This window comes from Lagenorhynchus albirostris, chromosome 20, assembly GCF_949774975.1.
Source record: "Lagenorhynchus albirostris chromosome 20, mLagAlb1.1, whole genome shotgun sequence".
NCBI classification, from domain to species: domain Eukaryota; kingdom Metazoa; phylum Chordata; class Mammalia; order Artiodactyla; family Delphinidae; genus Lagenorhynchus; species Lagenorhynchus albirostris.
In genome coordinates this window covers 12,425,318-12,438,723 of record NC_083114.1, presented here as the reverse complement: position 1 = coordinate 12,438,723, position 13,406 = coordinate 12,425,318, and the positions used below count along the sequence as shown (strand labels likewise).

Below are 13,406 nucleotides of genomic sequence, written 5' to 3'. Positions count from 1 at the left end.
CCCCCGGACCTGTCACTAGTCTCCCTGCCTCCTTCTCCCACCAATTCATCTGCCATACAACTGCTGGATTGAGTTTCTTTCTTTTTTTTTTTTTTAAGTTATATTTATTTTTGGCTGTGTTGGGTCTTCGTTGCTGTGTTCTGGCTTTCTCTAGTTGCAGAGAGTGGGGACTACTCTTCGTTGTGGTGCACGGGCTTCTCATTGCGGTGGCTTCTCTTGTTGCAGAGCATGGGCTCTAGGTGCGTGGGCTTTAGTAGTTGTGGCACGTGGGCTCACTAGCTGTGGCTCGCGGGCTCTAGAGCGCAGACTCAGTAGTTGTGGCACACGGGCTTAGTTGCTCCGTGGCACGTGGGATCTTCTTGGACCAGGGCTCGAACCCATGTCCCCTGCATTGGCAGGTGGATTTTTAACCACTGCGCCACCAGGGAAGTCCCCCGGATTGAGTTTCTTAATGTAGCATGATTCTGCTCAAAGATCTTCAGTGGCTCCCTACTACCCAGGAGGACTTCTTAGCTGTCCTGATATTGGTCACAGTCTTCCATGATCTGTCTGCAACCGTTATTTCCCAGCAGCTTTAAGCACAGCATTATCCAGTCGAATAGAGCTTTTCGTGAGCTTTTGGTTTCCTACCTTCTGAATGTTGCCATGCTGTTCCTTTCATTTGGAAAGCTTTCTCCACCCTCGTTGCCCCGTAATATCTCAGCATGTCTAAATCTTACTCAGCTCTCAGGGAGAGGAAGTGCTCCCTCCTCTGGGGAGCGTGGGATGCCTGGTCTCCTCCTCCATCACCCACGCCTCAAGCTGGACATGATCCTGCCCGTGAACTCCTGTCAGCCCTCTTCATTTTTTGTGTATCTTTAGATTACCTGTTGGTGTGTGTGTGTCTCCCCAGCTAGACTGAGGGCTTCTTAGGGCTGTGAGGTGCTTGATGAACATTTTGTATCTCACTTCCCTAAGATTCAGTTTCCTCACCAAGAAAAAGGGGTGATCGAACACCTGCCTGGCAGGATTGTTAAGAGGCTCAGAGAGGCTCACGGTGGACACCCCATCAGGGACAGTGCTTATGATGATGACAGTCGCCCCCCGCCATCCCTCCAGGCCTCACCTGAGCAGCGTTTCTGCAGCCTCAGGATTTCCAGGTGCAGGTCTCGCAGCAGGGCCATCTGTTCTTTTTTCAGGAAGCTGATGTGGCGTTGCACGCTCTGGATCTGATGCTCCAGGGACACGGTATCCATGGCAACCCAGGCCTGGGCCCCACCTGGGGAGGATGACAAGGTGAACCCACATCTTCTGGGCCCATCCACCCTGCCAACCTTCAGGTCCTTTCAATTGTCTCCTTCAGTCTGGGGTCCTCTTGTACCAGGCAGATGATTCTGCCACTGAAGTCATTTGTATTTACTCACTGAAACTTCATAAACAAGCGGTGTGTTGGCAGGAAGTATAATTATTCCCATTTAACAGATGAAGAACCAGAGGCTCAGAGGGAAATGGCTTTACTCCCTTGCCCCCATGTAACTTTAGCCTCTTCTGTATCTCAGAGGAAAACAAATGGGGCAGCAAAGTCAATAAAGAGAGACAGACATTTGGGTTCTCGTCTGCTGCTTCACAAGCTGTGTGACTTTGGGCAAGCCCTCTCCCTCTCTAGGCTCTCAGTTTTCTCCTGGGTAAAATTAGGGAATTGTGGAGAGGATGAATGCTGAAGCCTCTCCCGCTCTGCCATCCCTCAAGCATCCCAGCTCAAGGGTGACCGTCAACTGGCAGGGCAGTGTGATGGTTAGTGCACAACCCTCTGCCAGTTCAATTCCATTTCTCTGATTTAACCTCAGCCCAGGGCTCTGGACTCTTCCATGTCACAGAAGAGGAAGATCTGATGAATGTTTTATTAAGACTGATCCTGTGGGCTGAGGGCAGGTGGTGGAGTCCCTTTTTCCAAGAGGAATGGGGGAGGGTCATATGGAGACCTAAGCAGTAGGTCCATGGTAGAAGCTTATGACACTGTGATGGGAGAGGGAGGCTTGCATCCCTGAATCCTAGTGATGGCCTGGCTTTTCAGCTCTCTCTTCTGACCCTGCCCCTTGCCCAGTGAGTCTCTTCTGTGATGATCAGTGTCTTGGAAAAGCATAGGCAGAGGGCAAAAGCAGGAGGCAGAGGGCAGCGGAAGCCGAGCCCTCTGGAGTCCAGGACTCAGAGCTCATGCCTTCTCCGCCAGGGACTCCCAAAGCTTGTGACGGCCCTTCCTCCACCTGCCCTAGGAACTCCCTGGCCAGAGGAGAGGAAAACCAGTTGCTGGCTTGTTCTGTTCAGCAATGGTCCCCTTGAAACAGGCTTTCTGGTAAGCCTCTGCAAAGCAAGATTTCCATTTGTAGGGTCACATCCAGCAGGTGCACCTGAGAACCTCACGTTCATAGGTTCCTCTCTTGGGGCCCCCCTTCCCTTGTACCTGTATGGCCTCCCTAATCCAACCAAATGGACTTTCACTTCAGCAGTGGGGTGGGTGGCCCTTTGGCCTGTGGGAATCACTGGTTACATTTACTGACCATCTGCTATATTTAGGGAACTTTATGCACATTATCTTACTTCTGCCAACCACTCTTCAGTAGGTATCACCACCTCCATTTCACAAAGAAACAGACTCAGAGCTGAAGTGACTTGTGCCAGGTCGTGTGGTCAGTAAGTGGCAGCAGATCCAATTCTCCAACCAAGCCTTTGGAATCCAAAGAAGTTTCCCAGTATTTACACTGGAAACAGTCCTGGATTTGAATCCTAGGTTTTTCGGTTCCCTGCTGTGTGACTTTGGGCAAGAAAGTTAACCTCTCTAAACCTTGCTTCCCCTCTCTGTAAAATGAGGCTACTAACAGGAGCAGTCCTAGGATAGTTGTGAGGGTTAAATGAAATTAGAAATTGTAGAGCACTTAGCACAGAACCTGGCTCAATCAATGCCTCATCCCTTCTCCTCCCTGTTTAATGTCTGAGTAGGTTAATCCGTGCCCTGATTTGTCCATTTGTTCATCATTCATTCATTCAATGATCTACTGTTACCAACCACTGTGCTGGGTACAGGGACATAGTGACGAACAAAACAGTATTCCTGCTTTCTGCTCTCATGGAGCTCACAAGGCCAAGAGAAGAGAATCAAACAAATAAACAGGTACATCAAACAAACAAATAATACAAATAAGTTTACAGTTACAATCTGTAAGTGCTGTGAAAGAAACCTGCAGGGTAACGTTGAAAGAATATAAAGTGGGACCTAGTTTAGATCTGGGGTCAGGGAAGGTATCTTTGTGGAAATGATTTTAGGCTGAGGGACTTCCCTGGTGGCCTAGTGGATAAGAATCCGTGCTCCCAATGGAGGGGGCCCGGGTTCGATCCCTGGTTAGGAAACTAGATCCCACATTCACGCTGCAACTAAGAGTTCACGTGCCACAGCTAAGGAGCCCGTGTGCCGCAAATAAGGAGCCCATGAGCCGCAACTAAGGAGCCCATGTGCTGCAATGAAGACCTGGTGCAACCAAATAAATATTAAAAAAAAAAAAAAGAAATGATTTTAGGCTGAGACCTTGTGGCAGGCAGAATTCCAAGGTGGTCCCCAAGATTCCCAGCCCCTGATATATACACTCTCTAACATTATCCTCTCCCCTTGGGTGTGGGTGGGACTGTGAATATGATAGATTTCATTCCTCTGATTAGGTTATATGACAAAGGTGAAGGATTTTACAGATGTAATTAAGGTCTCCAATCAGTTGACTTTGAGTTAAAAACAGAAGGAAGATTATTCTGGGTGGGCCAGGTTCTAAGGGCCCTTGCTATAGGAAGAGATCTGAAGCGTGAGAGAAATTTGGCTTCTGGCCTAGAAGGGGTAAACTGCCATGCTGTGAGACAGCCTGTGCAGGAAGCCAAAGGCAAGAACCTGAGCGAGGGCTCTAGTAGCTGAGAATGGTCCCTGATTGACAGCTAGCAAGAAAATGGGGACTCCAGTCCTACAGCTGCAGGGAAGTAAATACTGCCAACAACCTAAGGTATCTTGGAAACGGATCTTTCCCTAGTTGAACCTTCAGAGAAGGATGCAGCCCTACCTTGATTTCAGCCTTAGGAGACCCTGAGTGGAGGACCCAAGTAAAAGGTGCCAGACTTCTGATCCTTGGAAACTGTGAGATGACAAATTTATGCAGCAATAGAAAACGAATACAGACTTGAAGGGGGGTAGGAGTTAGAAGACTAAAGGGAAGAGCATTCCACACAGGGAACAGCATCTGTGAAGGCCCAGAGGTAGAATAATGATAGCTTACATTTACTGAGTGCCTACTATGTGCCAGGCTTTGCGCTAAGTGCTTCACGTGGTCTTTTTGAGGAACGGAGACATTGCCACTGCTGGTGAAGTTGAAGTGTAAGGTATTAGCGGAGAGTTGCAGGAAGTGAGGTTAGCAAGTGAAAGATCACACAGGGACTTAAAACTGTGTTAAGAATTTTGGACTAATGCTAAATGAATTGGAAAGTTATTAAAGGATTTTAAGCAGGAGATGGACATGATATGATTTGCATTTTTAAAAGATCACTGGCTGTTGTGGGGAGGGCAGATGAGAGGGGGCAGAGTGGACGTGGGGAAGTCAGCTGGGAAAATGTAGCAGTTATTAAGGTGAGAGATGACAAAGGCCTGGACCAGATGATGGAGGTAGAGTTGGAGACAAGTTCCAGGTGTATTTTATGGGTAGAACTGGCAGGATGAGGGGATGGCTTGGATTAGATCATGATGATGGGGAAGGGGATGTCCAGGATGTCTCCCAGTTTTCCAGTTTGGGAAACTCAAGTATGAAGGCACTTTTTGCTGGGTCTTTCCCCATTTCTTCATCTTTCATGCTGGACCTCTTTCACATTGGATCTCTTCTATAATCACTCCTTCCATGATCTCATCCATTCATTCCAATGGCTGTAAATGCTATTTATATGCTTACCCCTAAACTAAATCTCCTAATACCTCCACTTGGGTGTCTAATAGGTCCCTCAAACTTACAAGGTTCAATACTGAACTCTTATGATCTCTCCTACAAGCCTGCTCTGGCCCAGTGTTCGCTATCTTGATAAAGGGCACTTGGCTGCTCAGGCCAAAAACCTAGGAGTCATCTTTGATTCCTTTCTTTTTTCTTTCTTTATTTTAAAATTTATGTTTGGCTGTGTTGGGTCGTTGTTGCTGCTTGTGGGCTTTCTCTAGTCGTGGAGAGCGGTAGTTGTGGTGCACGGGCTTAGTTGCCCCACAGCATGTGGGATCTTTTTGGACCAGGGATCAAACCCATGTCCCCTGCATTGGCAGGCAGATTCTTAACCACTGAGCCACCAGGGAAGCTCTGGCCTCATGGCTTTTTATTCAACTTGCCCAGCATACTGTAGCCTCAGGGACTTTCCCTCTGCCAGGAATGTCCTTCTTCAGGATACCCTCAAGGTCCATTCCCTCCCTGCATTCAGGACTCTGACCCAGGGCCCTTCTCTGATTGCCTGATTTAAAATAGAACTCTTGGGAATTCCTTGGCAGTCCAGTGGTCAGGACATTATGCTTCTACTGCTGGGGGCCCAGGTTTGTTCCCTGATGGGGGAACTACGATCCCTCAAGCCGCACGGCGCGGCCAAAACAAACAAACAAGAAACCAAAAAATGGAACACTCTGTCACCCTCCATTCCCTTAATCTGCATTGTTTTGTTTCCCATGAACTTATCACCACAAGAATACATTACATTTCTGCTTATCTGTTTCTCCTGCCAGATCGTTGGCAACCCAAGGTGAAGGACTCTGTTTTGTTTCCCCCTGTTCCCTAGTAGCTAGCATAGCATCTGGCAAATAGGAACCACTCAGTAAACATGTGTAGAATGCCTGAGTGAGTGAATCTGTCAAGCTGGGGCAGACTGACGGAGAAGCGGATTTACAGAGAAGTTAAGTCCCAGCCCGAGACGTGTTAGATTTGACATGCTCAGGAGACCTCAAACAAGGAGAAATAGATTTCAAGCAGGCAGTCAGTATACTGGTGCCTAACTCGGGAGGAACAGGTGAGCTACGTCTGTGCTCTTGTGTATCTGTGTTGGGATGTGTGTGCCTCTGCACCTGTGCATATACTTGAGCCTGTGTGCATGCCTCAAGGAGTGCATGGATGTGTGTGCATGTGTGTATGTGTGTTGGGGGAGGGTTCCTGCTTCTCTTGTATCTGTGTGTCTGCTGTGCGTGCACCCGAGGGATGAAGGCATGTGGGCCTGTGCTTAGGATGAAGAGAGAAAATGTCTGTCCCTAGCTGCTGAAAAGCAAATGTTTCTGAAGAGTAAAAGCCCTTTCCACACAGCCCTGGAGACTGGACCCTGGCCACAGTGAGAGGCTGAACCAACCAGCTGTTTCTGTGCCTTCCCAGAAGGACTTGAGTATTTGCTTCCAACTAGGCAGGCTGTTCTTCACAGGGCAGAAATTTGGGTCACAAACGATCTTGGCAAATATTCTTTCTTAGACGGTATTGTTTAGTTTGTTTGGGGGAGGGCGGGGAATGGAGTGGGGAAGGGGGAACCAGGGACAACACAGATCTCTCTGTGTAGCTGGGGAATCATAGGCACTTCAGAAGGCCTGAGCCAGGAAAACGTCAGGTTTTTGCATAGAAATGCAGTGCCGGAAGCTCCAGACTTCAGAAAATGCTCCTGCCTGAGGACTTGGTCCAGGCCAGTGGCAGCAGATGAAGGGTTAGAGCTATCAGTGCCACCTTCTCCCTGCACCCAGCCCGAGATGCCCAAACTCACAGATTACAGTGCTTGCTGAGAAGGGTCCCTCACCTCTGTCCACTGTCCTGACCACTTCAGGACCTGCGTTGTTTATGCTGCCCACCTTCTCCTTGTGTCCCTAGTTCTCTCTGTGAATCTTCTAGTTTGATAAAAAAAAGTTCATTTAAAAAAAGTGTCATTAAGAATAAAAAAGGACCTGTAACACAGGCTTCACAATTTATAGAGTTAATTCCAAGTACTTTTGATATGCCTCTCATCTATTTGAAAGTTATAAATATTTTTCCTTCTTGGCGAAGCTGGTGGGAGAAACCTTCTGTGCTCAGGTCCCCAACCATTGACAAAGTGTCAGGCCCAGGAACTCTGTGATCCTGGTACAATTCTGACTTTCTAAGGCCTGGGCTCCTGATCTCTGAAAATGACCTCATCTCCTGCTTGTCTCTGGAGCTTATGGGTACCCACTTCCTTCCCCAGCTAGCTATCTACCACAGACTGGGCAAGGAGGAAACTGTAGTTCTCTCTCCTCTCCAGTTCTTAGAGCTCCTTGGGTTGAAAGAACCACAGAAAGTACAGAATCATAGTACTCAGGGCTCAGAGGGGCCCTCAGAATCATCGCAATCAGTGTTTTTCAAACTTTGCTGCATAGAGCCCCAGAGCTCTGCAAAGGGGTCTCAGATGTGGCCAAAAGGTTTGAGGGCAAAAGACAGGATGGAAGCTTTGCTGTGTTTCTTCCTCTTTTATATGGTGGGCTTGTGCATACAAATTCATTGGAGAAAGGGCGTCCACTAACCAAAAGTTTGAAAACCACTTAAGTAGTCCAAATTTTCCTTGAGTGGCTAACCATCCTCCCTTTCTTAGTCTGCTCCATGTCCCTTGGTCTCTGCCGCCCCCGTCTCTCCCTCAGGCAGACACCGTGGCTGGGAGATGAAGCACAGCTGAAGCCTCTTGCTTTCGCTTATGTGGAGTTTGCACTGTCTGCCACCGCGCAGCCCCTGACTGCTTCTCTTGTCCCAGTTTCAATTTCATTCTTGGTGTTTCTTTTCTCTTTGGGACTGAAAATATTTATTGAGTCAACAAATATCCCTGCACTGTTCTGAACATTAAAATACCCACATTTTGTTAAAATTCTTTAAGTATGAATTCTTGTTTCAAGGAGAAAGTTAAACTTATGTTTATCATTCTTATAGCCAGGGCAGGTATATTAGATAAGAGAGGCATGGTAATGAATGGATAAATAAATGAATGAATATATTCTTTACTTTTCTTAGTCATTATTCCTCTTCACTACCTGACTCTGAGGCCTGGGGTAGGAGGGAGAGCAGGAACTCAAGAAGTCTTTCTCAGACATGGATGCACAGGTAATAATATTTATAATAATCATCAGCGGAATTCCCTGGCGGTCCAGTGGTTAGAACTCTGCACTTGCACTGCGGGGGGCCCAGGTTTGATCCCTGGTCGGGGAACTGAGATCCCGAAAGCCATGCAGCCAAGTTAAAAAAAAAAACAAAGAAAAAAACCCATCTGTGCACAGGTAATAATACCTATAAAATAACAATAAATGGCTGGCATTGCTCTTAGCATTTTATGTATATTAACTCATTTATTTATTTACTTATTTTTTTTTTTGGCTGCGCGGTTTGCGGGATCTTAGTTCCCTGACCAGGGATTGAATCCGGGCCCTCTGCAGTGAGAGCACCCAGTCCTAACCACTGAACCACCAGGGAAGCTCCTAACTCATTTATCTTTACAACAACCCTGCATTGAAGGTCCTATTAGTACATCCACCCCATAGATGAGGAAGCAGAGGCTCAGAGAGGTTAAGTAGTTTGCCCAACATATACAACTACAGTGCCTGGCAACTAGGATGTCTCCACTGGGTGCTCACCGTGGCATTCAAGGCCCTTCACAATCAAAACACAGTGCACATCTGCAGTCTGAACTCCTCTTTCAGATTCTACCTCTTGCTGCTAGCCGTGGACATCTCCTCACTATCCCCCACCCTATCTCTGCCTCCCGAAACCTGACCCATCCTTCAAGGCCCTGCTCAGATGCTACCTTTCCCATGAAGGCTTCCCTGGCCCACCATGCTGGGAAGACTCTCTCCTGCCTTTGTGTTCCCTAGGCATTCTGCCTTGTATCATATTATGCTGTGTGTGTGTGCATGCCCCCCGTGTGTGCGTGTGCAAACCTGGCTCTAAGCCATAAGCTTCCTGAGGGCAGGGCCTCACCAGACCAAGTCAGTACACGTATTAAAAAATAATTACTCCCCCCCACAACCTCCCCAAGTCCTTGGCTTTCCTGGGGACTTGCGTTGGGAACAAAAAGTCAGTCCTTGACAAATGTCTGGGACTCTCTGCCAGGTGGGGTCACTTGGCCAGTTGTGGAGCCACAGTTCTCTGGTGGTCTTGTGGTCCTCCACTCTGGGGCCCCTCATCCCCCAATACCTCTAGGCTATGGCCCCCCTCTCTACTGAAGATCCCAGGAGCCCCGACCTCAGTGGAGCTGAAGATCCAGGGACACGGGGAGTGGGATGTATGGGGAAACTGGAGCCCCCGCCCCCTTCAGTCTTAATGTTCTGCCCTGATTATGCCTCGAATATGACTCCCAGAGAAGGCAGGGGGGGATGTGGAGACGAAGGAGGACGGCGAAGAGAGGTACCTAGGGAGGGCAGGGGAAGGCAGGCAGAAGGAAAGATACGCGTGGTGGGAGGTGGCAGGAGGTGGCGGTGGCTCGACCTCGGGCCGCTCTGGACTCTTCGCCAGGGCCAGGAAGGACCCGAGTCTGGGCGGCGGAGGACAACTTCTGCCAGCAGCCCGCGGGTCCTGTCCGTCTCCCGCGCTGTGGTGCGCAGCCCCGCGCCAGCCCTCCCGGGGGAGCTGGAGCCCGGGTCGTGCGGTTCCCCACCCGGGGCCACCCGGACGCCCACCCCCACGCCCACCGGCCTCCTCACCTTCGGGACCTGAGGGAGCGACGGGCCAGCGGAGCCCTGAGTCCTGGCCGGGCTGGGTGGGGGGAGGCGCTGTTCTTCCCCGCGCTAGCTGCGCCCGGGGTTCCGCAGCACCCGCCCGGGCTGTGGCGCCATCAGCTACTGCGAGGCTGCGGGGCGGTCGGGCCGGGGCTCCGGGGGGCTCCCGGGCGCCGAGGGGGGTCCGGGGCGGGCTCCAGGCGTAAACACCCAGCAACGTGACCGGAACTGGCGAACGAGCAGTAGGGGGGAAGGGGGGGCGGGAGAGATAAGGGGGGAGGGGAGGGACCTGGGACTGGCGAGGAGGGGCCGTGGGCGGGGCGGGGGGAGGGGAGGCTGGCTGAGCGCGGTCGGGGGAGGGGGAATCCCGGGAGTCCCGGGAGCCCCGGGAGCCAGGCCTAAGGACCCCGGCGGGCTGCCGAACTCGCGGAGCCGGCTTTGCCTGGAAGCTGGAAGGGAAACCCGGGGAACCCGCCGACCACTTGGAGAGCAAGGGCGCGGCGGGCGTATCAGCACCGCGGACAGCGCCCAGGCCCGCAGGCCGCGATCCGCTCCTCCCCTCTGCCCACCCCCTGGCGTAGAAACCAGAGACAGTGCCCCCCACTGGCCCAGGGAAGGGTTGGGGTTGGGGGGTGAGCTGCCCAGGGGTCAGAAAATCTACCCTGTGCCTCAGATCTGTCACTAGCTGTGTGACCTTGGGTGAGTCACGTCACCTCTCTGGGCGGCAGTTAATAAGATATCCCCTTGCCCTCTATTTGAGGGGCCCAAAAGCCAAGAGAAGATCCTTTTAAAACCCTAACTAAAGTCCAGAACATTGGTGTTGATCCGTTTTCACTGTACATGGGAGGCTTCTGGACCGGACTGCTTGGCTTCTAATTCTGGGTCTACCAATACCTTCCTCCTTCTAGGACCCCAGTCTCCTCATCTGTAAAATGGGGTAATGATGGTCTACACGGCTCATAAGATCTTCGGGTTGTTGTGAGGTTTAAATGAAATAATGCATGTAAAGTACATACAACAGTGCTGCGTGCTCGGTAGGCATTCTTGCTTATGATGGCAAGGGACTAGGTGGCACTGAGTGAGTGGCAGATGGTCCAGAGTTCCCTCTGGGTGAGTCATTTCCATCCCTGCCTTCAGGGACTGGAGGAAGGGGCTGAGGGGCTTCAGACTAAAGGGCTGGTCTGGCTTTTCCCACTCTGTTGCCAGCCGAATACTTCCTTCCCTACCCTCCTGGGCCAAATAGCCAGAGAAATCGTCTACCTTTGTCTCCAGAACTGGGAGACCTTGGCATGAGGGCCTCAGGGAAGGTTCCAACGACTCATCAAAGGTCCTCCTGCCTTTTCTCTATGGATCCCTTTGCTCCCGGTCCTTCCTAGGCAACTTTCAAACCTTAACTGGACTTGAGCGTCAATGGATAAAAGCTTTAGCTGCTCTTGGCAGATTCTCAAAAAATTGCAATTACTCTCTTAGTTGGCTTGACAGGCAGTGGGGTTCAAAGGCAACTCAAATCCCACCCTGCGGTAACTTTAGCTTCTAGCTGTGCTGAAGGTAGCTCCTCTTCACCCCATCTCCCCTGAGGAAACCCCTGGGAGAGGAGCAGAAAGGCCAGCCCAGTCCTGCTGCTTCGTCCCTTGCTGTCCCTCCTGGGGCAGCATTCCTGGGCCATGTATTGTGTCTGTGTTTCCAGCAGGGCTATGGGTCTGATAAACCATTGATTTACCAGTTCTGAGGAACCAACCCCTCAACTTCATGAGATATTGGTAAGAAGGATGAAAGGTATGTTTTGTATCCCCAGAAGACATGTGGTATGAAGCACCTGAAAACCTGGGCTCTGGTCTGAGCTCTATTACTTACTAGTTAGGTAATTCTGGGGAAGCCTTAACCTCTCTGAGCTCCAGTTCCTCCTTAAAATAGTAAAAAAGGAAAAGCAACATCTACTCTGCCAACAGGATCATTGTGGGGTTGTCATGAGGTGAGAGTGAAAGGGTTTTGTAAAGTGCATGCAGATGGAATTGTTATAACCAGGACCCAAATGTTTTTCTCCTTGATCAGTATCAGGATGGATCCTGGAGGGACTTCCCTGGTGGCACAGTGGTTAAGAATCTGCCTTCTGGACTTCCCTGGTGGCACAGTAGTTAAGAATCCGCCTGCCAATGCAGGGGACATGGGTTCGAGCCCTGGTCCGGGAAGATCCCACATGCCGCGGAGCAACTAAGCCTGTGCACCACAACTACTGACCCTGCGCTCTAGAGCCCGCGAGCTACAGCTACTGAGCCTGTGTGACAGAACTACCGAAGCCCGCGTGCCTAGAGCCTGTGCTCCACAACAAGAGAAGCCACCACAATGAGCAGCCCGCACACCGCAACAAAGAGTAGCCCCTGCTCGTCACAACTAGAGAAAGCCCGTGCACAGCAACAATGAAGACCCAATGCAGCCAAAAATAAATTTAAAAAAAAGAAAAAGAAGAATCTGCCTTCCAGTGCAGTTAATGCGGGTTCGATCCCTGGTTGGAGAACTAAGATGCCACATGTCGTGGGGCAACTAAGCCCACGCATCGCAACTACTGAGCCTGCGCACCACATGAAAAATCCCATATGCCGCAACTAAGACCCGACACAGCCAAAAAAGAAAAAAAAGATGGATCCTGGGACTCTGGCTTTTCACCAGCTGAAGCAAACAGCTCCAGATGCCTGTCTGATGGGTGGCCCTGCCTGGCCATGGGGGGCTCTAGCCTTGCCAAAAGAAGTGCTTCTGACAGAGTCCTGCACTGGGCCAAGCTCCCAGCTGGGCCCCTAGGGCTGTCGGTGGGACACTTGCAGGAAGAAGATCCACATGTGAGACAACAAAAGATGTGCACAAAAGCATCCAAGGAATAACTGAAAATGATGAACCAGCAGAGCTAGGGCTTAGGCTTTTGGGCAAGGAGACTTTGAGGAGCCTCCTTGGAGGGGGTTAACAATCAGTCAGCACACAGAGGACAGTAACACTGAGCAAAGCTGACTGCATGGTCCTATACCTGACGTTATGGGGAGACCCAGAGACATATTATGACACACGGAGATTATGATATTGCGGATGATGATGTTGATGATAACACTTATTAAGCATGTTCTATATGCCAAGCCATCCACTAAATACTTAAAAAAATCATATCTCTATTTTCAAAATTAAACTTGTAACCAAGTCAAAGAAGACTAAATTGTATAAAAAGTGTACATCAGGCCTCAGAAGTAACATTATTTTGAGCTGAGCACTTTACCCACATAATCTCATTGAAACTTCAGAGAAATCCTACTGGAAAGGTTTATTCCCATTTGCAGGTGGGGAAAATGAGGCTCAAGAGAGGTTAAGTTTGATACCACCCAGACTGTAAGCAGCAGAGCCAGGATTCAAACTCCAGCCCAATCGAGGCCAGAGGTGGGGGACTTCCCTAGTGGCACAGTGGTTAAGACTCCGTGCTCCCAATGCAGCGGGCCGGGGCTCGATCCCTGGTCAGGGAACTAGATCCCACATGCATGCCGCAACTAAGAGTTTGCATGCCACAACTAAGGAGCCCGTGTGTAACAATTAAGACCCGGCGCAACCAAATAAATAAATAAAATAAAATCAGTGACTTAAAAAAAAAAAAAGCCAGAGGTGGGCTTCATCAGGCCCCTCAGAGAGGAGTTGACTCCAGCAGTGGCAGAAGGCACCCACA

The 13,406-nt window shown here is 50.2% G+C and overlaps 1 protein-coding gene and 1 long non-coding RNA gene across 6 annotated transcripts in view; one reads left to right on the top strand and one right to left on the bottom strand.

Moving 5' to 3' along the window:
- The window catches only part of CCDC92B (coiled-coil domain containing 92B), a 5,189-nt gene extending 3,939 nt beyond the window's left edge, over positions 1-1,250 (bottom strand). The window contains exon 1 of the mRNA XM_060134575.1: positions 1,106-1,250. Within this exon, the coding sequence (XP_059990558.1) occupies positions 1,106-1,235 (130 nt within the window). The 5' untranslated portion in view covers positions 1,236-1,250. The remainder of the gene's footprint in view (positions 1-1,105) is intronic.
- The window catches only part of LOC132511400 (uncharacterized), a 16,530-nt gene extending 3,693 nt beyond the window's left edge, over positions 1-12,837 (top strand). For 4 of the 5 annotated variants that reach the window (XR_009537613.1, XR_009537612.1, XR_009537615.1 and 1 more), the window contains exon 3: positions 1,179-4,550. This is a non-coding gene — a long non-coding RNA (uncharacterized LOC132511400). Of the gene's footprint in view, positions 1-1,178; positions 4,551-11,761 lie in introns of those variants that run through there. The other variant, XR_009537616.1, reaches the window with a different exon arrangement.
- Positions 12,838-13,406: the final 569 nt, after the last annotated feature.